Source organism: Panulirus ornatus, chromosome 56 (assembly GCF_036320965.1).
Source record: "Panulirus ornatus isolate Po-2019 chromosome 56, ASM3632096v1, whole genome shotgun sequence".
Lineage (NCBI taxonomy): Eukaryota > Metazoa > Arthropoda > Malacostraca > Decapoda > Palinuridae > Panulirus > Panulirus ornatus.
Genome location: NC_092279.1, coordinates 15,659,505 through 15,682,920, shown reverse-complemented (window position 1 = coordinate 15,682,920; position 23,416 = coordinate 15,659,505). Strand labels below are relative to the sequence as shown.

General features: G+C 37.3%; 2 protein-coding genes across 15 annotated transcripts in view; one reads left to right on the top strand and one right to left on the bottom strand.

The window, feature by feature from the left end:
• Positions 1–3,461, top strand: part of LOC139765935 (cell adhesion molecule Dscam1-like) — a 301,572-nt gene extending 298,111 nt beyond the window's left edge. For all 10 annotated transcript variants that reach the window (XR_011716761.1, XM_071693916.1, XM_071693920.1 and 7 more), the window contains one exon: positions 2,075–3,461. Coding sequence is in view for 9 of the 10 variants with exons in the window: in XM_071693916.1 (XP_071550017.1) it covers positions 2,075–2,172 (98 nt within the window). In the remaining variant the exon portion in view is untranslated. The remainder of the gene's footprint in view (positions 1–2,074) is intronic.
• LOC139765936 (solute carrier family 49 member 4 homolog) overlaps positions 3,451–23,416 on the bottom strand; it is a 41,272-nt gene continuing 21,306 nt past the window's right edge. For 3 of the 5 annotated variants that reach the window (XM_071693925.1, XM_071693924.1, XM_071693923.1), the window contains exons 7-12: positions 21,865–22,026; positions 20,633–20,768; positions 19,688–19,796; positions 15,322–15,508; positions 13,642–13,827; positions 3,451–7,288 (exon numbers count right to left, since the gene is read on the bottom strand). In XM_071693925.1, coding sequence (XP_071550026.1) covers positions 7,137–7,288; positions 13,642–13,827; positions 15,322–15,508; positions 19,688–19,796; positions 20,633–20,768; positions 21,865–22,026 — 932 coding nt within the window. In that variant the 3' untranslated portion in view covers positions 3,451–7,136. The remainder of the gene's footprint in view (positions 7,289–13,641; positions 13,828–15,321; positions 15,509–19,687; positions 19,797–20,632; positions 20,769–21,864; positions 22,027–23,416) is intronic. The other 2 variants (XM_071693927.1, XM_071693926.1) reach the window with 1 other exon arrangement.

Genomic DNA, 23,416 nt, shown 5'->3' with positions numbered 1-23,416 from the left:
ATTGTTAACTGCAGTGGAGCCCACACACCACGTATAAAGTATACAGTAGTTATAAAGCACATCACACATGCACACACACACTATTAACTGCAAGGGAGCCCCCAAACTATATATAAGTTTTACAGTCAGTCTTACACATCATCTGTCAACCCTGAATGCATGACAACTGTAAAGTTGGACCATTACGCAAATTTTCAGCCTTACTGCATTTATAAATACATCATCTGTGAATTACCAGTCCCCAACATCAACTTTAAGGCTGCCATCCCCCAGAAAACTTTAAATGTACACATTATACATATCATTGTAACCTATGAAATGGACCAATGGAGCATTCAGTATTATGAGCATTCAGCATGTTTGTATCGTGCATTAGTTATTAACTACTGATGTAATGAAGTTCTGCCAGACATTGCTTATAGGTCCATAGTTGATAAATAAGTATTTTGTTGCACTGATTTGCCTGTAGTTTCGTGGCCAATCTTTTTTTTTTCCTTTTCAAAACCTGTCAGTAACCAATGTAAATAATGCATTATCCAGGGCATCCAAGTCTAAAATCTAGCATGTTGATTGTACGAAATTCACATAAAATGCCTAATATGAATAATCTAGGTTGATGCCTTCACTTGCTTAAAGTATGTCATATCAATATTAATGAGTATAACATTTCCAATGCTTTAAGTTTCTTCAGCAATTGATATCTTTGATGATATCAAGAGCAGTTAGACAAAATTATTTTTGAAATGTGTGTTAACTAATTTGTTCAAGAGTATTTGCCAGCAACATAGTTTCATAAAATCAGTTGAAAGACTTGTAAGGATATATACTCAAAATATATACCCTTTTAAGTATATTCAAATAGTTACTGGAAAAAAAAAAGAGGGGTTGAAAATGAAATATCAGTTTTGGGTCATCCATGCACAAGAATCTTTAGTCAGAAAAACTGTGCCTATATAGGCAAAGTTGAATTAATTAGTTTTAGTGACATTTTTGCACTATACCAGAACATTAAGAATAAAGGGCTTTGTTTTAACCAAGACAAGTTTAGCATTGGTATGTAATGCTTCTTACTTCAGTTTTTGTCCCTTAAGACTGAATTTGTTCAAGGAATTCAAAATCCACCAAAATGATGTATACTAGAAATCGAGATTATACTGGTTAGCTGCATTAACCCTTTTTATGCATAACTCTCTTTTCTTGTGGGGGGAAGGGTTCTCCCTGTGCAAAAAAAAAAAAAAGCTAAATAATTTTTTATTTATGATATGGTGCGGATGTAATAACTTTTTTTTTACAAATCATGTTTTTTTTTTACTGGATTGGCTGATCCTAAATATGCTAGCTAACTTAATATTTTTACTTTTTATGGTTTGACAAACGTGTCAAAACTCTTTTCTTATGAATTAATAGTTAGGAATTTGTATTTTGGAAAAACATTTTTTGCTAGATTGGTCAGTCATACCTGCAGTGCAGGCACTATGAGGAGTGATGGTTACCACAGATGTGGTGAGGCCCAAGAAAACCACCCCCTGCAGTCACTAGCAGGTTAACGAGGCCTCCCAAGTAGCTCCAGTAATTCATCCCTTGTTAGGGTTGCCATCCACAGCCAGCCATGAGAGCTTAAATTGTGCATGAAATTCAACTTGTGATGGAAAATGTGTAGACTGACACTAGTAGCACTTTGCTATGTAAGCATATCAAATGCTGATAGCAGTAGCACTGAAAAGACTTAAAAACACCTGTGTTTCTCATGGCTGAACTTTACCGATTTATATTATTCAAATTTTATGAGTCCTACCTTATGATTCCCACAAAACATCTTGCTTAATCTTTAAGGAAGATTTGTTTAATAATGTTCCAACACAGTAATAATCCAGTGTGTGGAATGTGGTTGTATCCACGAAAAACCTACCTAAAATTCACTCATTGCCTGGTAGATTCTTCATTGTAGTTTTAGTCTTCTCCATTGCTAAATCAGATATATGCATTATATATATTTTTTTATTTAGAGTAAACTAAACGAAAAATAGTATGTTAGGTTAACATCATTATAAAACAATGCATACTACTTTCTCAGGTATAGAGCCATTAGAGCAACTTATGGTTGACCTTCAGATGGAGAAGACGGTGCTGGAATCCAGCAAGACCCCAAAGGTGTATACTGCAGCCCTTTGACAGCGCCAGTAATCCTGAGACAACTGTATGGTGACTGGGGTGATGTTTCTACTGATGATGCTACCCCAAGATGTTACACTACTGCAGCAGAACCTATAACAAAGGACCATTTGCTGAAGCTCCGTTGCCTGGAAACTATTGAAGATGTAGTTGCCAGGGGAATGTGTCAAAAAACAGGTTGCTGGGAATTCTTTCATAAAGAATCAGCAGCATGAGATCCATGTTTTCCATTTGCTTGGGAACTTTCACATCAGAGGATCTCCAGCCAGGAACCATTTGCCAGAGGATCAGTTGCTGGGAAAGTGCGTGACCAGGATCAGTAGCCAAGGAGCAATTGGCCAGAGCTAGATCCTTTATGAATTCCAGTCCTTTGTGGGAAGGAAGCATCAAAATGCCAACTGTAAAAGAATAGTTACCCAAAGGACCACATTCGTCAAATGATCAGTTGCAGGGCATCATATGCTAAAGAGTAGCTGACTGTTACTGTTCACTGAAGGGCCAGCTGCTAGGGAACTTTTCATTGGAGGATCATCTTGTGGAATATTCATAAAATGATTGTCAAAGGTACAGTTGCTGGGAAATTTTTCATCAAAGACACTGTTGCAGGGGAACTGTACATTGAAGGACCCTTTGTTGGGAAATGGTTATTAAACTACAAGTTGGTAGGGACTTTTCAATAAAGGACTAGCTCTTCAGTATGTATTCACAGCTGTGGACCAGATGTTGGGTATATGTTTAATGTAAAGAGCAACTCTAGGTGTTAAGTTCATCAAAGAACCAGTCATTGGAGAATTGTGCATCTGGAAAACAAATTTGGATATTTCTTTACTGATTTGCAGATAAGTTGTCAAGATTAGTTTCTTTAAGACAACCAGTCAAGTCAAATCCAACACAACTTACTACTATCATACTGTACATACCAAGTGACCACTTGCAGGAATGCCAGAGGAGAGTTTTGGTCTTAAATGCAGTATGAAAAGAATCCTGGTATCCAAGTGCCTAGAGCATATATATGAAATACTTATGGAAAAAGCCCTGCAGTAACTGTTGCAAGATGTTCAGTAATGCCCAGCTTGCAAGACTTCATCGATTTTATAAGACAAAGATGCAGGTTTACTTTATTACCCTGTGAGCTGTGTCATCCTGTTTGTGTTTACATCCTTTTTAACTACCAGCTAAATGTGTGTGTGTGGACTTCTTACCTGTTGTCTACTGATTCATTACCCGAGAGAATGTACACAATTTGATATTGTTCTCGGTAAATAAAAGACTGACACTGATAATTAATATTCATTTGTGTAATTTAGTGCTAATGATCATTCAAGAATACCCATAAAATAATCATTCTTTTAAAAGGAATTGCAGTCAAGCTCAGATGCACTTCACTTTTCTTGATAATTTTTCTTATATTTACTCTGGGACATCTTTCTAAGATACTTGGTGTTACCCAGGATGTCTTTCCAGAGGCTTCTGCATCCCATGGCTGTGCTATTTCCTTCAGCAGGGAAATGTGGATTCTTTTGCAGTTCAAAGTTTAAAGACAGACTTGCTTAGTGATAAGGGGAATTATCTAACTTCTCTTACAAACTGAGAGAATATACTGATAACATTGCGTCCAATCAAAACTGAAGCTCCATGCATAGCAGAGTGTCTATGCTCTAACAGTGAAACAAGAGACAATCAAATGGTATGACATTAAATTCAACTGTGAAATTTTCTCTGGCTAAAAGCTAGGTAAGGAGCTTCAATAGCACCAAACTCTACGAAACCCAATCTTATCAATTAATGAGATCTTGGGAATACAGCCCTGTGTAATATAAATGTTTGGGCATCAGACAGCAAGATCATGTGAATGAACAGATAGAACATGAGGAACCTAACCCTCATAGGATCAGCAGCAGAAGCCACAGACTAAGTCACCCTCAGCAACACTGATAAATGGGGAAGACAAAACACGAAGAAAAATAATTTATTTCACAATTGGTTACTGTAAGAAAAGCAGAGAATTTGGAATCCATTAAAGCCTAGTCATATGAAAAATGCCTCAACTGGCTTGATCATCCTAGATAAGGTTCACAGATCAAAGATAAAATAAATGAAAAAATTTTAAATTTCCTTTCCAATGGAAAGACAATGAACTTTGAAAATTTCAGTACACTGAAGCATGAAGCGATCCATTAGGACCATAAAAGATATCAGCCGTTAGTACTGAAAATTTTTCAACACTGTAGAAATATTATCAAAATACTTGTAGTGGCCTATGGATCCCTTCATAATCTTATCATGGAATGGTACTGTTAAATTTATCAAAATGATACATGACTGCAGGAATGGTTATTGTTTCTACTGTACCATATATCATTACATAATGAAGCTGCTGGTTTAAGTCATATAAAGTTGTGGAAATAAACAGAGAGGCTGGATGCACTTGATCCACCCCAAGTAAAATATGGGTAAGAGGCTGAAGATAAAAATTAGATAGATAGTACAAAATCATTACCCCCACAAATCTGTGGCTAAAATACATATTACATTTTTCTACATATCAAACATAACTGGGGTTTTGTTATGACTAGATATATTTTTAACATCTAACTTTATCTGTTTCTGTTGAGATTGCAGTCTCAACTGAAAACACTTGCCAAGGAATCTCTTGCTCTTCCTCCATGCTTTTACTTCCTTACGAAACTAAGTCATAGCTACTTCAATCATATGAAAGCTATAAAATAATTAGAACAACTCTTCAGCTGCTGATAGACTGATGGCTAGTTACCAGGGTTTTCTAGGAAGAGTATGTATGGATGGAAAAGCTTATGTATTACAGATATATTACCTATCTATATATCTATCACTATTACGAACTTCTTTCCCATTTACCAGGGATGCATCAAGTGAAAATATGAACCCTTTATAAGAATCAATTTTACAGAACTGAGGTTTCCCTGCCCTAACCCTACAAAGTGGAAAGAGAAGAGGGATGCCTAACTTCATGGGGTAAACTCTACCCTGCCACCAATAAAAAATAATATACACATATTATACACATATATCATCTGATCAATATATAAAGATATCAATTCTATTTCCAACCTGACAGAGTATATACAAAATAGAAACAGTAGAAAAATATGCTTTCTAATATGCATTTCTGAGGGCAAATTCAGATATACACTTATCCAACACAAAACGTTTCCTGCCCAGTGAGACAGCATTCTTTACTGTAACAAAATAATAGACTGGGAACTGAAATATAACTGATATGAAATATTTCCCACCAAATGGGACAGCATTCTTTAAAGTAATGAATTAAAAGTATGACGACTAAAACATTCTTGATAAGCCATAATCAAATGTCCCTACTAAAGACGAAGCATTTAGAGAAAAACTACTGTTTAATTATTTTGAGAACAGCTTCACATTTACAAACTCAATTCAAGTAAAAGGCATGAAATACCAACAAAGACGCACTTCCTTTTATAATGACACACATCACCACGCTAGCTAGCACTATGCAAAATGGTCGCAAGGCAGTTCTGAAACACCATATGTACGAAGCCTCAACAGTTAACCAAACCCTCTCATGGAAAAAGTCAATTTTGTGACTAAAAAGTTTAGATAGTATATATTACTGGTATTCCAAATTAAAATCTTCATCTAGAGTAAAAAGTATAAAATATATCACAACATCTAACAAAGCAGGCATACATGAATATGGATTAGCATTTCCTTTGTACTGAAACCATCACATATTTCAATACCAGTTTCTTATGGCATTTTATACAAACCAACATAATCATTGTACCAGAAACATTACATATTCATGTTTACACAACCTGAAATCCAATTACAACAGCTGTTTTTAAGAGTTAAAGAAAAATTAACTGCTATGCAACTAAGACCCAGCAGAAAGTCTTCATTCACCTGAACAACACTTATTATACTGCTGCATTATGGTTCTAGTATCTAAAGGTAAATCCTAATACAATTAGGCACGTGCTTGCTGATGTCCCATCAATATACTATGAGAGCACACACAGCTGATTTTGTTGTGTAATACATAAAAAGTACCAATAAATAAGGCACTGATGCATGTTCTTATTCCTCACTCCAACTATTCACTGAAGAGATTATACCATTTTATATATTATCAATATAATTCAATAATAACACATATAACAAAGGTCAATATAATAAATGTATCTTTCTTCATGCGAAGTAATGATATTTTAACACATTTCATGAACTCCTCATTGATACATTCGTATGACAAAATATGTACAATGAAATAATGAGTTTTCTTTTTGAAAGAAAAAATAAAATTCATTGTTTTACAAATTCAAGCACATACTCATCAATCAACCACTTATGAGAATCTTTTAAATACTGTACATTTCATCCAAATATACAAAAATTTAATACCAGTATAAAAAGCTCAGCAAATCCTAAATATTCTATTCATTCCATCACTCTATACAGAAGTATAAGAAATTTCAGTGTATCTGCTCCTACATACAGTCAATGTTACATACTTAACAAAAAAAAATTGATTAAAACTTGATTGGTGGGGTCACTTTGCTCAACTGAGGTAGAACTATCCAGATTACTTAATTTCAATTACAAAACCCCTTGGTATTTAGCAGTAATGGCATATATGAAATGGCAACATATTTGGGTACAAAATACTCATAAGTTTACAAAGTCTATTATGAGGACAGACTTCTGAGGTAATGCACTTATCAGCCATGATGTACACACCATGAGATTGCTTACAAAAAGACGTCATCCATTTCTTTCACGCAAAAAACAAAATATTTTCGGTTCCATAAAAGAACTTGATACTATTATTGTTACACATACTTTCTAATACATATATTAAAAACTCGTTAATCTAACACGACTTATCAAAAGCGAGTATTCCAGACACCTATAAAAATATCTTTGGTTAAAGTAAAAGAAAAATTGTACTATGCATCTGCATTTTGATCTCCAGTTTGAACTACCTGGTCATCTCTACCCTTGTCAACAGATGATCTCTTATATTCTTCCTTTACAAAGATCATCATCAGCACTACCACTAGGCCTTGGATAGCCAATAAATAATCCATCCATATCACACCTAGAAGGAAGACAGAAAAAGTACCAGCATTAGAGAATCAAATAGAAAGTTAATTTTAATGTTAATTTCTAAGAGACCTTTTAAGAGGCAAGACTATCGATGCTTTTTCCCGCATGGGAAGAGCTAATGTGAATTCCAGCAAATCCACTTGGAAGAGCTGATAAAACCATCTCGTACAGACTCGTTGTTGTTAGAGATGACCCTCCCTACAACTCGAGGGGCTGGTGTTTTATGGTGTTTCCTACATATCCTTTAAAAGGCACTACTGTAAAGCTCATCTCTTTAAAATCCACTGTAATTTTTTTTTTTTTTTTTATACCTCGTCGCTGTCTCCCGCGTTTGCGAGGTAGCGCAAGGAAACAGACGAAAGAAATGGCCCAACCCCCCCCCATACACATGTACATACATACGTCCACACACGCAAATATACATACCTACACAGCTTTCCATGGTTTACCCCGGACGCTTCACATGCCTTGATTCAATCCACTGACAGCACGTCAACCCCTGTATACCACATCGCTCCAATTCACTCTATTCCTTGCCCTCCTTTCACCCTCCTGCATGTTCAGGCCCCGATCACACAAAATCCTTTTCACTCCATCTTTCCACCTCCAATTTGGTCTCCCTCTTCTCCTCGTTCCCTCCACCTCCGACACATATATCCTCTTGGTCAATCTTTCCTCACTCATTCTCTCCATGTGCCCAAACCACTTCAAAACACCCTCTTCTGCTCTCTCAACCACGCTCTTTTTATTTCCACACATCTCTCTTACCCTTACGTTACTTACTCGATCAAACCACCTCACACCACACATTGTCCTCAAACATCTCATTTCCAGCACATCCATCCTCCTGCGCACATCTCTATCCATAGCCCACGCCTCGCAACCATACAACATTGTTGGAACCACTATTCCTTCAAACATACCCATTTTTGCTTTCCGGGATAATGTTCTCGACTTCCACACATTTTTCAAGGCTCCCAAAATTTTTGCCCCCTCCCCCACCCTATGATCCACTTCCGCTTCCATGGTTCCATCCGCTGACAGATCCACTCCCAGATATCTAAAACACTTCACTTCCTCCAGTTTTTCTCCATTCAAACTCACCTCCCAATTGACTTGACCCTCAACCCTACTGTACCTAACAACCTTGCTCTTATTCACATTTACTCTTAACTTTCTTCTTCCACACACTTTACCAAACTCCGTCACCAGCTTCTGCAGTTTCTCACATGAATCCGCCACCAGTGCTGTATCATCAGCGAACAACAACTGACTCACTTCCCAAGCTCTCTCATCCCCAACAGACTTCATACTTGCCCCTCTTTCCAAGACTCTTGCATTTACCTCCCTAACAACCCCATCCATAAACAAATTAAACAACCATGGAGACATCACACACCCCTGCCGCAAACCTACATTCACTGAGAACCAATCACTTTCCTCTCTTCCTACACGTACACATGCCTTACATCCTCGATAAAAACTTTTCACTGCTTCTAACAACTTGCCTCCCACACCATATATTCTTAATACCTTCCACAGAGCATCTCTATCAACTCTATCATATGCCTTCTCCAGATCCATAAATGCTACATACAAATCCATTTGCTTTTCTAAGTATTTCTCACATACATTCTTCAAAGCAAACACCTGATCCACACATCCTCTACCACTTCTGAAACCACACTGCTCTTCCCCAATCTGATGCTCTGTACATGCCTTCACCCTCTCAATCAATACCCTCCCATATAATTTACCAGGAATACTCAACAAACTTATACCTCTGTAATTTGAGCACTCACTCTTATCCCCTTTGCCTTTGTACAATGGCACTATGCACGCATTCCGCCAATCCTCAGGCACCTCACCATGAGTCATACATACATTAAACAACCTTACCAACCAGTCAACAATACAGTCACCCCCTTTTTTTATAAATTCCAATGCAATACCATCCAAACCTGCTGCCTTGCCGGCTTTCATCTTCCGCAAAGCTTTTACTACCTCTTCTCTGTTTACCAAATCATTTTCCCTAACCCTCTCACTTTGCACACCACCTCGACCCAAACACCCTATATCTGCCACTCTGTCATCAGACACATTCAACAAACCTTCAAAATACTCATTCCATCTGATGTTTAAACTATATTCTTCATATCTACTAAAGAATGCATAATAAAAGAAAAATATTTCATTATAGGAGAATGATAGATAATCATTACATATCACATGTGACCATAAACAAGTTTAATACAATCAAAAGACATGTACTTCTTTTAAGAGTTAAGGTATAACTTACATTATGCACTAGTTCAATGGCTTTCAACCTTTTTTATTTACTGAAGGAACCCTAAACTTGTGAATCATATTTTGTTGCAACCCTATCCTGTACTTTCCATATTTTGAGGTACCCTATCTATCTATATCTCTGATGTCCATTTCCACAAGGAACTCCCATCAAGGCAAAAGAGTCTTCACTTATCCCTGTCCATATATACCTCCCTTGCATACACCATTCCATGAATTCTTTCCTATTTCTCTCCCACTCTATTTCCCTATGACACAGGTGGTCTTCCTCTCACATCAACCCCTTTAATCATACAATCATAAACTTCCCATCTGTCATTCTTTCCACATGCCAAAACCACCTCAAAGTATTACATTTTACCCACTCTAACACACCACAATTCATTACCTTTGCATTCCCTGCCATACTAAATATGTCATACAAACCCCTGAAACAATTCATTTCAGCTACATTAATCAAGGTCAGGAGGATTTCACTTCTATACTTGCACCTACCTATCAATCTCCTCTCTATCTATATCTCTCACACCCATTCCCTTTAGGAGCTCCCTCAAGGGGGTGGTCACAGCAAAAGAGTATCTATTACTAGTGACCTCCAGCGCCACTTCTAAGCCTTTAGTGCCTCACCCTTAACTGGCCACTGGCAAAGGGCAACTCTGGCGCAGTATTTGCTGAGGCTCCTACCTAATTTTCATACCGACTACTACCTAATGCTCCTGTTTAAAGTTCCTACCTATTACTTTCATATACTGCTCCTACCATCTTCCCAAAAATCAGGGCTAGCACATGACATCTGCCACAGGGAAATCTAACATTATGAAGAATGATCTGTGCGAGTTAAATTTTACATGTGACAAAGAGAGACTGTGTTTGTGGACAGAATGCCAGCAGTACATGTGTGGGTGAGGCAGAAAGAAGAGACAGCTACCTGGATCAGATGAGAGCAACTTGACAACCAGTGAAGTGCTTTGTCACTACTTAGGTGTCAATAAACCTCTTGATACCCAGGTGGATAGTACAGTAAAATTCTTCCATTTGTTGGTAGCTGCCTACCAACTAATAAATGAAGTGCTAGCTCACTACAGAGCCATAGCTAACCCTCCTAATACCCAGGTGAGTAGTATTTTATTATTTTTATTATACTTTGTCGCTGTCTCCCGCGTTTGTGAGGTAGCGCAAGGAAACAGACGAAAGAAATGGCCCAACCCCCCCCCCTTACACATGTATATACATACGTCCACACACACAAATATACATACCTACACAGCTTTCCATGGTTTACCCCAGACGCTTCACATGCCTTGATTCAATCCACTGACAGCACGTCAACCCCGGTATACCACATCGCTCCAATTCACTCTATTCCTTGCCCTCCTTTCACCCTCCTGCATGTTCAGGCCCCGATCACACAAAATCTTTTTCACTCCATCTTTCCACCTCCAATTTGGTCTCCCTCTTCTCATCGTTCCCTCCACCTCCGACACATATATCCTCTTGGTCAATCTTTCCTCACTCATTCTCTCCATGTGCCCAAACCACTTCAAAACACCCTCTTCTGCTCTCTCAACCACGCTCTTTTTATTTCCACACATCTCTCTTACCCTTACGTTACTCACTCGATCAAACCACCTCACACCACACACTGTCCTCAAACATCTCATTTCCAGCACATCCATCCTCCTGCGCACAACTCTATCCATAGCCCACGCCTCGCAACCATACAACATTGTTGGAACCACTATTCCTTCAAACATACCCATTTTTGCTTTCCGAGATAATGTTCTCGACTTCCACACATTCTTCAAGGCCCCCAGAATTTTCGCCCCCTCCCCCACCCTATGATCCACTTCCGCTTCCATGGTTCCATCCGCTGCCAGATCCACTCCCAGATATCTGAAACACTTCACTTCCTCCAGTTTTTCTCCATTCAAACTCACCTCCCAATTGACTTGACCCTCAACCCTACTGTACCTAATAACCTTGCTCTTATTCACATTTACTCTTAACTTTCTTCTTCCACACACTTTACCAAACTCAGTCACCAGCTTCTGCAGTTTCTCACATGAATCAGCCACCAGCGCTGTATCATCAGCGAACAACAACTGACTCACTTCCCAAGCTCTCTCATCCCCAACAGACTTCATACTTGCCCCTCTTTCCAAAACTCTTGCATTTACCTCCCTAACAACCCCATCCATAAACAAGTTAAACAACCATGGAGACATCACACACCCCTGCCGCAAACCTACATTCACTGAGAACCAATCACTTTCCTCTCTTCCTACACGTACACATGCCTTACATCCTCGATAAAAACTTTTCACTGCTTCTAACAACTTTCCTCCCACACCATATATTCTTAATACCTTCCACAGAGCATCTCTATCAACTCTATCATATGCCTTCTCCAGATCCATAAATGCTACATACAAATCCATTTGCTTTTCTAAGTATTTCTCACATACATTCTTCAAAGCAAACACCTGATCCACACATCCTCTACCACTTCTGAAACCACACTGCTCTTCCCCAATCTGATGCTCTGTACATGCCTTCACCCTCTCAATCAATACCCTCCCATATAATTTACCAGGAATACTCAACAAACTTATACCTCTGTAATTTGAGCACTCACTCTTATCCCCTTTGCCTTTGTACAATGGCACTATGCACGCATTCCGCCAATCCTCAGGCACCTCACCATGAGTCATACATACATTAAATAACCTTACCAACCAGTCAACAATACAGTCACCCCCTTTTTTAATAAATTCCACTGCAATACCATCCAAACCTGCTGCCTTGCCGGCTCTCATCTTCCGCAAAGCTTTCACTACCTCTTCTCTGTTTACCAAATCATTTTCCCTAACCCTCTCACTTTGCACACCACCTCGACCAAAACACCCTATATCTGCCACTCTATCATCAAACACATTCAACAAACCTTCAAAATACTCACTCCAACTCCTTCTTACATCACCACTACTTGTTATCACCTCCCCATTTGCGCCCTTCACTGAAGTTCCCATTTGCTCCCTTGTCTTACGCACTTTATTTACCTCCTTCCAGAACATCTTTTTATTCTCCCTAAAATTTAATGATACTCTCTCACCCCAACTCTCATTTGCCCTTTTTTTCACCTCTTGCACCTTTCTCTTGACCTCCTGTCTCTTTCTTTTATACATCTCCCACTCAACTGCATTTTTTCCCTGCAAAAATTGTCCAAATGCCTCTCTCTTCTCTTTCACTAATACTCTTACTTCTTCATCCCACCACTCACTACCCTTTCTAATCAACCCACCTCCCACTCTTCTCATGCCACAAGCATCTTTTGCGCAATCCATCACTGACTCCCTAAATACATCCCATTCCTCCCCCACTCCCCTTACTTCCATTGTTCTCAGTGAGTAGTACCTGCAATATATCTCCATTGGTCGGTGGCTGCCTACTAACCTCTCCCTTTCATTCTTCTACTAGGGGAACAAATGACTCTCTTAACCTGTACTACCGTCTCCCTTACCTCTCAGTGCATATCACCTAGTAGGTCATTTGTTCATTACATTTAAGATTGCCGGGTATCACGTCTACCCAAGAGAGCTGGGTATTCCTTCCCTGTCAGCCTTTGGGATTGGGGCAGGGGACTGCAAGTCTGCAAAATCATCCCTTTCACTGAAGCTGCAATGTATACTTAATGGCATTCTATTTTCTACTCTGCAGCTGAAGCATAAACAATCTATGGTACCATAAACAACTGTTAAGGTTTGCGCAGCTTTTACGATTATATTTCTATACGTGTTGCCTCATCTCTGCTCTCTCAATGTCCTCATTTACTACACTGTCAAATCTGAGCATTATATGATCAAATATGATTAATATAACATCATTAAAGTGAGTGTCCACCAGGCATGTATGGGATTAAGAACTTGATCAATTGCTACCGAGAAAAAATGCACAGAGAAACAGAGGCAATAAATCTGATAACAAAATACAATACAAATGCAAACTTCAAAGATAGTACTTTCCACGTATGGAACTTACTTTTAACAAAAGGTGTTTGCATTGTAAGAAGGAAAATAGCAGCAACTATATTCCAGGACATTGTAAGGAATGCCCCTACCAAACCCTCTGAAACTGGATATGCCAGCTCCACTGCCAACTCAAAAAACAGTGGTGAACAAGCATAATTGAAGGATGATCCAATGATTACACTGATGAACAACTGAACTGGGGAAAGATATTACACAATTAGGCAATGAGAGTAAACCATAAAACTTATCATTTTGCAGTCTCATTCAATTAAATAATAACACATTTGATAAAGTACATAACTGAAGAATGCTAAAGTGGAAAGATGTTCCTAAGTCAGAAACAGTACAAAACAGAGAAAAGGAGCAATCTGGGCATCATAACCACAGACGAGAAAGTGAAATACAAAAAAAAAGGTAAAAGTATGAAGAAACAATTAGTGTAAGATGGTAATTTTTAAAAGTAAATAATTGAGGAGTGAATGAAATGTACAGAAAAATGAGGTGTTTAATGAATGAAACAAAGTTCTGAGGGAAAGTACAGAGATACATCAACATAAGTAAAGGAACCACTTCTGCATATTGCTGGAGAAAAGTGTTATTATAATTTTTTCACTCGTAAGCACAATTTTCTACATTCACAAGGTGGCACCAGGAAAAGACACAGAAATGGCACTCCATTTGCTCTCATGTATAATGCACTGGAACATAGTTTCTCCAAGCACTTGAAATGCTCTGGTTCAGTCCACTGACAGCAAGTCACCCCATGTATACAACATTACACAATTCTTTCTATCCTGACAGCAAGTCACCCCATGTATACAACATTACACAATTCTTTCTATCCCATTTATGTCCCACACCATCCTGCATATTCAAGCCACAATAACTCAAATCATGTTTCACTCCATCTTTCCATTTCGTCCTCAGTCTCCCTCTCCTTGTTTTTCTGACATGAAAGTCCTCTTGGTCTATCCTTTTCAAACATCCAAACTTTTTCAGTACATCCTTTTTCAGTTCTCTCCAACATACTCGGCTTACCTTGTCATTTCCTACTTGATCAATCCTCCTTACACTTAAAGTGTCCTCAAATATTTCATAACTATCACAGCCATCCTCTTTCAAACTTCTGCATTTACTGCATATGACTCATCCAAACACCACTGCTGGGACTATTATACCATCAAACATGCCCATCTTTGCCCTCTTTCAAAATCCTTTTCAATGCACGTAGGGTCTTAGCTTTTTCATCCACTCCCAAGTACCTAAAACACTCCACTTCCTCCATATTTTCTTCATTCAAACTCACACTCCAAACAACTTATCCCTCTTGCCTGTTACATCTCATAGCCTCAATTTTATTTATATTACAATAACTCTCAACTTCTTTTCACATAGTCTCTCAACTAAGACATCAGCTTCTGCAGTTTCTTAAGTATGCCACCAATGCTGTGTCATCAGCATACAACTGACTCCCCTCCCAGTATTATGATGAAGATTAACAGCTTTAACAAACCTACACCAAAAAAATCAAAATATCACTTTTACTGCTTACTTATGTATACTTATATCAAAATGAAATCTTTTCAATTTAACCTATATGAAAGATTTTGCCTCAGAGGTTACAGAGGTATAAGGAAAACTTATTTTGTAAGACAACAGAAATAAAAGATTGTGAAATAAATAATGATACCTTTACTGAAAGGAAGGCACTCATTCATCAGCAAAAGGAACCAAGTAAATCCACCAGTTGCTAATACCATTAGTGATATAATTGTCAGCTTCAAATATCCGAATAAGAGGTCAGAGAGCCTTGAACCTAATATGGCCATTACAACACCACCACATGTTGCATAAACGCCTAGCCAGCTGGCTTCATCCTGCAAAAAATGAGCATATCAAAGCATTCACTACTTTATGTATAAAACAAAATATTTACATACATTAACAAAAAAGATAACTCACTTTCGATGTTATTACCATGAATAAAAGACAACTGGACATGAAGCATATATGTAACACTACAGGACAGGGAAAATAATTCATAAAAGTCTATATTAAGAAGTATACTTACTAATAACTAATAAAAAAGTGATTTTAACTTTCAATAAAAATGACAAGCAAAATGAATATCCCACATATCTATATTTTTGGGGCAAAAAATCAATAAAAAAGAAAAATTTAATTGTTGAAGTCATCAGAAATTTAAAATCTAATTCTTGAAATCATCGAGAATTCAAGGTTTGAAAAAAGTGATGCATGGTTACATTCAACATCGCAAAAGTAAAATGTATTTCTGAAATACACTAATACCATCAAATGACCATATATACAATCAACACACACATAGAGTAAACAAATACATATAGTGAGCAGGGGAGAAAGAATACAAACCACATATCTCTTGCATGTAAAAGAATGCTATTTATAATTAGTGGAAACTGGGAGTGGGTGGGTGGGAGGGGCTGGAAATCCTTTCCTCCAGTTTGAACTTTCCAAAAAGCTGAACAGAGGAAGAAGCCAAGCAAGGATTTTTCCTCAGACTCAAGTCACTTGTTCCTGGTACTACCTCACCAAGATGGGAAAAACGCGCAAGTAAAAAAGTGAATACTTGCTAACTTACTTCCTGCCTTAGAAGTCCTCTCTATCCATATGGGGTTTCCGTAGCACTAATGAAGTTGATCATATCCACTGCATAGGTCCACAGGTCATAAAGTGTAGTAATGTGTGTGTCTATGTAGGGAAAGCATAGGGCAACTGAGCAGTATGTGTTCAGTGTCATTATTGTGACACTAAAATTGCGAGCATGAAGGCTCTCAGAATGGATGGGCTGAACTGATGTCTGGTTACAATATACTTTCTTCTATTTGAACAAATAATGTTTCTACTACTTCACTGGAACATGAATTAGGCAATATGGGTGGCATAAACTGTATCATTCTGTTATATTCCAGCTATTTTTGTTTGCTTTTTTCATAATGCTTTCAAGTCAACTTATCAATAAAAAGATAGTAAGTTGTATTTTTCATATATTTTTACCAAAAACTTCTGTTCAGTAAGCTCTTATCAAGAAAAATACAGTAGAAAATAGGTAAAAAATGGAAGTATTACCAATGATCAGTTAAAAACATTCAGCATATATCCATAAAATGGTAAAGCTAGTTGCATCTTTCAAATACATTCTTACAAAGAGTGCAAGAATTGATAACCATTTACATATTCAGAAAAATTAAGGAAGTTTTACTGAGAACTAGCATTTCTCAGTTGAAAACATTCAAAATATAATTGGTAAAATGACAGGGGCATTGTGTTTTTCATATATATTTCCTATAGTTCTCTTTGTTAGGTTCTTCCATTATGCATAAATTATTAATCACCTTCATGTGCAGAAAAATAAATGAAAAACAATATGATAAATGAAAATCTTATGGAACATTAGCATCACCTTAAGTTTGAAACATTCAAAACAATAATCAATTACATTATACAGCAATCTGCATTTTTCATATTCATGTTTCAATAAACTTCTCTTCAGTAGGTTCTTACGTAATGCTTGATTTGATAATCAAGGGAGAAGAGGGAGACCAAATTGGAGGTGGAAAGATGGAGTGAAAAAGATTTTGTGTGATCAGGGCCTGAACATGCAGGAGGGTGAAAGGAGGGCAAGGAATAGAGTGAATTGGAGCGATGTGGTATACTGGGGTTGATGTGCTGTCAGTGGATTGAATCAGGGCATGTGAAGCGTCTGGGGTAAACCATGGAAAGCTGTGTAGGTATGTATATTTGCGTGTGTGGACGTATGTATATACATGTGTATGGGGGTGGGTTGGGCCATTTCTTTCGTCTGTTTCCTTGCGCTACCTCGCAAACGCGGGAGACAGCGAAAAAAAAAAAAAAAATTATTTATCTATCATAAATAAATTCATTTTTGATTTTTTTTTGCTTTGTCACTGTCTCCCGCGTTTGCGAGGTAGCGCAAGGAAACAGACGAAAGAAAAATATCATGTACATTTATCTATCATAAATATAACAAATATAAATGTATTTGATTATTAAATCGAGCATTACGTAAGAACCTACTGAAGAGAAGTTCATTGAAACATGAATATGAAAAATGCAGATTGCTGTATAATGTTATTGATTATTGTTTTGAATGTTTCAAACTTAAGATGATGCTAATGTTCCATAAGATTTTCATTTATTATATTGTTTTTCATTTATTTTTCTGCACATGAAGGTGATTAATAATTTATGCATAATGGAAGAACCTAACAAAGAGATGAAGGAAATGTAGTTGGCACAAAACAGGAAAACTGAATTTAAACACCTATCACAATATCAATCTTCAATCTCTTCCTTCATGACCACCCATTACCTACAGCTACCCACAACTTATAGCTATTTTCATAAGCAAATGATCACTTCACAACATCCTAACACCACAAAAGCAACAATAAATATGCAACACTACATTAAATAATTGGAACAAAGTCTTACCAAGAACAAAAAATCTGCATCTCTAAAGAATTCTTCACTAGCTCTTTTTAAACCTATACCCTTGTCACCCTGAACCACTCCCAGTGAACAAAACACCAACCATTCTACATATCACATACAACACACAAATGACATGCACTCCTAACACCAATAACATCAACACAAAAATTTACTGCTAGCCAGGGCTGGCCTCATAATTTGATTGGACATGTCAGCCTGAGAAATGTGATCCTGCCAGGTGAGGCTTCAAGAGATGATGTAATGCTGCAGTGTGTGAAAAGTGGAACTCTAGAAAATTGTAGAGGAGAAAGGTAACACACCTGATCAGGTATGGAAGTGTGATAAAACCAGCCTTTACTGGAAAAAGAAGCTAAAGAAAACTAAACTTATGAAAGCTGAGGCTCAGGTGCCAGGTTTGAAGGCTAGCAAAGACTGCATCACACTGTCGTCAGAGAATGCCATTTGAAAGCCAAAGGTCTACAAGTTTTGAGAAAATGCATTATTTCTACTGGTTAGGTAAATATTAGGTCTATATTATTACTTTTTCAATAGTCTGATATAACAAAAAGAATGAAAAGGATAACTTATACAGAAAACCAGCAATAAATCAAATAAAAGCAAGGTCATTACATCTCTTGCAACAAATGAATACATAAAAGCAATATGAAAAAAGCACAAAAAAGGGAAGACATAAATGTGCTTGATTAATGTTGATCCACAAAGGTATTGCACTAGGTAAGCACCATGTTCCTAAAGGGCCGGTGAATCAAGTGCAACTTTGTTCCGAAAGTAGTGGTGGGTAGGCCAGGAGCATTGTTCCTTTTAAATTTGTTCATATACCTTTATGTGATATTACTCTGTTATCTCCCTTGAAGAGGTCTTAGAAAACAAATGAAAGCTTGGAAAGATGTTCATAGGTTCATAGGTCCCCTTTACCAAGCAACACAAATCTCCATAATGTCTCGTGAATGGGTAAAGGGGAAATGGTACACACAGCACACATTTTTGTGATGGTATGGATTTAAAACTGGCTGGAGGAGGGGGTAGCTGTTTACTAGATTACCTGTCATTACAGTATGAATATGATTTATCAATGTTGTGGTAATTAAGGAAGAGAAGAACTGCAAGTGTAGGGGTATGACTGAGTGAAGAATAAGGAAGCACACAGTGTTCACGAAATAATTCATGAAGTACAGATAAGGCATGGGAATGAGAAAAGAGCAAATATGGAGACTAAATATGAAGTGTGCTTCAATGATGACAGATGGTACTAAAGAGGAGAAAAGCTAAAGGGAGAACTCACTGGAGGCATGAATTTCCAAGAGATATTTTGATGAAGGAATCCTTACAAACCTGTACAGATGCATGCATCACCCTGCTGTATATAATGCAAGAAGGCATATAGGACATTATTATTATTTTGCTAGATAAAACAGATAAACACAAAAACAAAAAGGGAAAAATAACTATAAGTAATAAACTTGAGAAAATGATAGAATTATTTCATAAACTACTACACAATGCACATACAGTATAAGAGGCTACCCATTTAAAGAACTAACCTGAGAGACACCAAAAGGAGCAAGATTGATGTCGAGGACACTGGACCAAGCCACGTTGATCCCAAGAGTAATACTGTATGGCACCACCAGTAACCAAATATTTTTGTTGCTGAAGTATATTAACAAACTTTTAGTCCAAAGCCCCGAGAGAAGCAGCATTATCTAAATGTTTACATATCTACACTAAATTATGCTAAACAATCCCAGCTGTAATTTTCCAGCAAGATATGAAGAAAATTTAGGAAAAAACATAAACACTGTTAAGTGTAAATCATGCATGTACAACAATTACTTAAAAGATATCTATGATTGCTTATGATGACCATATCAATAAGTGTGATATTCTCTGATGCGAAGATCAACAAGAAAACAATGATTAAAAATATATACATCCGGCTCTCTCCATGCATGGGACCAGTTAGCACTGACACTTGTGTACATTTTATTTTTTGAGACCAGTTTCAGAAAATATAGATGGGTTTCACACATGTGTCAGTATTCCTTTGTACTGTATGGGGGGCCCATCTCTTGAATGTACTCTACTATCATACAACTTAAATTTATTCATGCTGTCTGCATTATCATATCCTCAGCCATTCTATTCCATTCATCCACCACTCTTGTACTGCAAAAGTACTTCTTTACATTTCTTAATATGGTCCTTGCTTAAATTCATTTTATGTCCTTGGCTAAAGGCTGAGGGCATTCATATGTTCAATAAAAGCTTAGCTACTCAATGGTGACTCAGTCTTCACCAAGAAGAAGTATAACTGTCTCTCTGTTAGTAATGCAGTCTTACTAAGAACAACTCTGTAAGTAGCTACAAGTTACTGACAATAAAAATAACTCTAAATCAACAGTAACTCTAAATCAACAATATGTACAAATTTCTTTCAGGAACACATTATACCCGAACTCCACTGAAGGAAATCAGAAAGCACCAACCTTATAAGTGTTTTAAAATCTTCCACAAATGGCCTGGGTTGTTCGTGGATAAAAGAAGTATATGAAGGAGGTTTGTGAGGCTTGTCTGGGAAGTATGCTAACACCCCAATTAAAAGGGAAATGCACAGGCCTGCAGCTGAAATTAATAAAATCAATAAGCTTCTTGTCATAAGCTTTCTAAATTGCTCAAATTTATCATTAACTGTTTGCCCTCACGTCAAGTAATCAGTACACAACAGCTGTCAGTGTTGTATGGATGCAAGCATGAGCCTCACACAAAATTGTAAAGGACTGGATGAATTTGTTGGAAATGAAATGTTTGAGGACAATATGTAATGTTAGTAGGATTGATCTAGTAAGAAATGGTAGAGTATGAGAGATGTGTGGTAGTAGAGGAAGCATACGAAAAATCCATTGGTATTAAGAGGAGCACATATGAAAAAGCTTAAGACAGTGCACTAAAATGGTTTGCATATATGGTGAGGATGAGTAAGGAAATTATGACTCACAAGGTATACACATCAGAAGTGGAAGGAACATGGAAAAGGGGGTAACCAAGGAGGAGTAGGAAGGATGGAGTGAAAGATATTTAGAAGGCTCAGGGCCTAAACATGCAGAAGGGTGTGAGGCATGCAAGGGATATAGCAAATAAGAGCAATATGGTTTATAAATGATGTGCTGTGAATGGGCTGAGCCAGGGCTTATGAAGCAGTCGGGGGAAACCACAGAAAGGACTATGCAACCTGAATGCATAAATCGGGCTCTGATTTCAGTACCTTATGCATGACAGCTAAAGAGTGGATGTGACTGAATGAGGCCATCTCTTTGACTGTTCCTGGCACTACCTTGCTAATGCAAAAAATGGCAAATATGCATGAAGAAACACTGTTGAAACTATAGTTGATGAATCAACATCTGTATGAATGTTTAAATAATTCCAAGTCTGAGGTTCATCCTCACATGAGACATGGTTTTACCAATATGATTAAAATGATTAAACCAATAAAAGTAAAATTAGTTACTCTGTATATACAATATGGATGAAGTGATTAGTATCAAGAAAGAGAAAAACTATACGAGATAAAGTATCTCCATAAAAATAACAAGGTGAAAGATAAACAATGAAAAGAAATGTGATAAGTAGAAAGACTAAAGTACAGAAAGAATTTCTCTTTTAATGGGAAATTACTCACTAGAGAAGATTTTGTACAGAAATACAAAGAATTACTTACTAATCCACATGTAGTCCCAAATGCTTCTTCTTAAATCATCTATATCACTATTATTGGCCTCAAAATGTGGATAGTCAGTAAAATTCTTAGGCATATGAATTAGCCATGGACCAAAGAAAAATCCTCCAGCATTGCCTAATTGGTTAAAGGTACAACCAATTCCTGAAATACACACATTAGGTAAAAAACATTATGTACCATGTAAAGATTCTTACACATCATTTCTTTAAAATATTTCCATGTAAATTAGTGCAATATATAAATCATTAACACAATTTCAATATGACCTTTAATACCTTTCATGTTGAAAGTTATGAAATACTCAACAAAATTTCTACACATATTTCAAACCATCTCATATTACATATTATCTATCTATATCTCTGATGCCCATTCCCTCTGGGAACTCCCATCAAGGGGTAGCCACAGCAAAAGAGCCTCCACTTATCCCGGTCCTTACATGCATGCCTCGTATACACCATCCCCTGCATTCTTCCACCATTTCTTTCCCTCCAGCAATCCTCCACTCTGTCTATCCATGTCACAGGTGGTATTCCTTTCATACCAACTCCATTAATTGTACTATCATACACTCTCCTTGTAAACTTCCAGTCTTGCATTCTTTCCACATGTCCAAACCTCCTCAAAGTATCATGTTTCAACCATTCTACCACTCCACAATTCATTTCCTTTGCATTCCCTGCCATACCACATCTCTCATACACCTCTTCAGTTCTTTCTTCTTTCCATCTAGTCACACCACATGTTCTTCTCAAATAGCTCATTTCCACAGCCTGGATTCTTAACCTCTGCAACTCATTCCATGACCACGTTTCAGCTGAATAAGTCAGGGTTGGAAGGACTATGCTATCCCTTAATCCTCACTTCACTTCCATACTTACACCTCTATCGTTCATTATTCTATCAAGGGACCCAATGACTCTTCTACCCTTTACATTTCCAACATATTCTCATCTGCATTTAGTACAACAATGCTGGGAATACTAGACCTTCAAACACACCTATTTTCACCTTCCAGATAACAATGCATTTCTCAATGCTCCCATAACCTCCACACCCTCATCCACCATGTGAATCACTTCCACTTCGTGGTTTCATTTACTACTGTACCCACTCCCAGGTACCCAATACACTTCATTTTCTCTAAATTTTCACTTTTAAGCTCACACCCAAATTAACCTGTCCCTTAGCCCTGCTAAACCTTATAATCTTGTTTTTTAACTGTTTGCCACACTACATCTACTGAAGAGTTGAATTAGTTCAGTAACCAACTCAGCATACAACTATGCTGACTTTCAATCTGTTTATCCAATATTAATATCTACTATATAATTATCCCAACTATGGGCAGATGTAAACTTTAATGTAGGGGGCTGTCAATTGGGGGAGACCCATACAGCACCCTGGGGCTGATGTAAAAGGATTGTTACCATGAAGTTATAATGATATCATGGCATGCATTATAGGGTTATGATACAAATACATACCATATCTTTTGGTTCATTTACTTTCCTGTTAGAGTGTGCCAGAG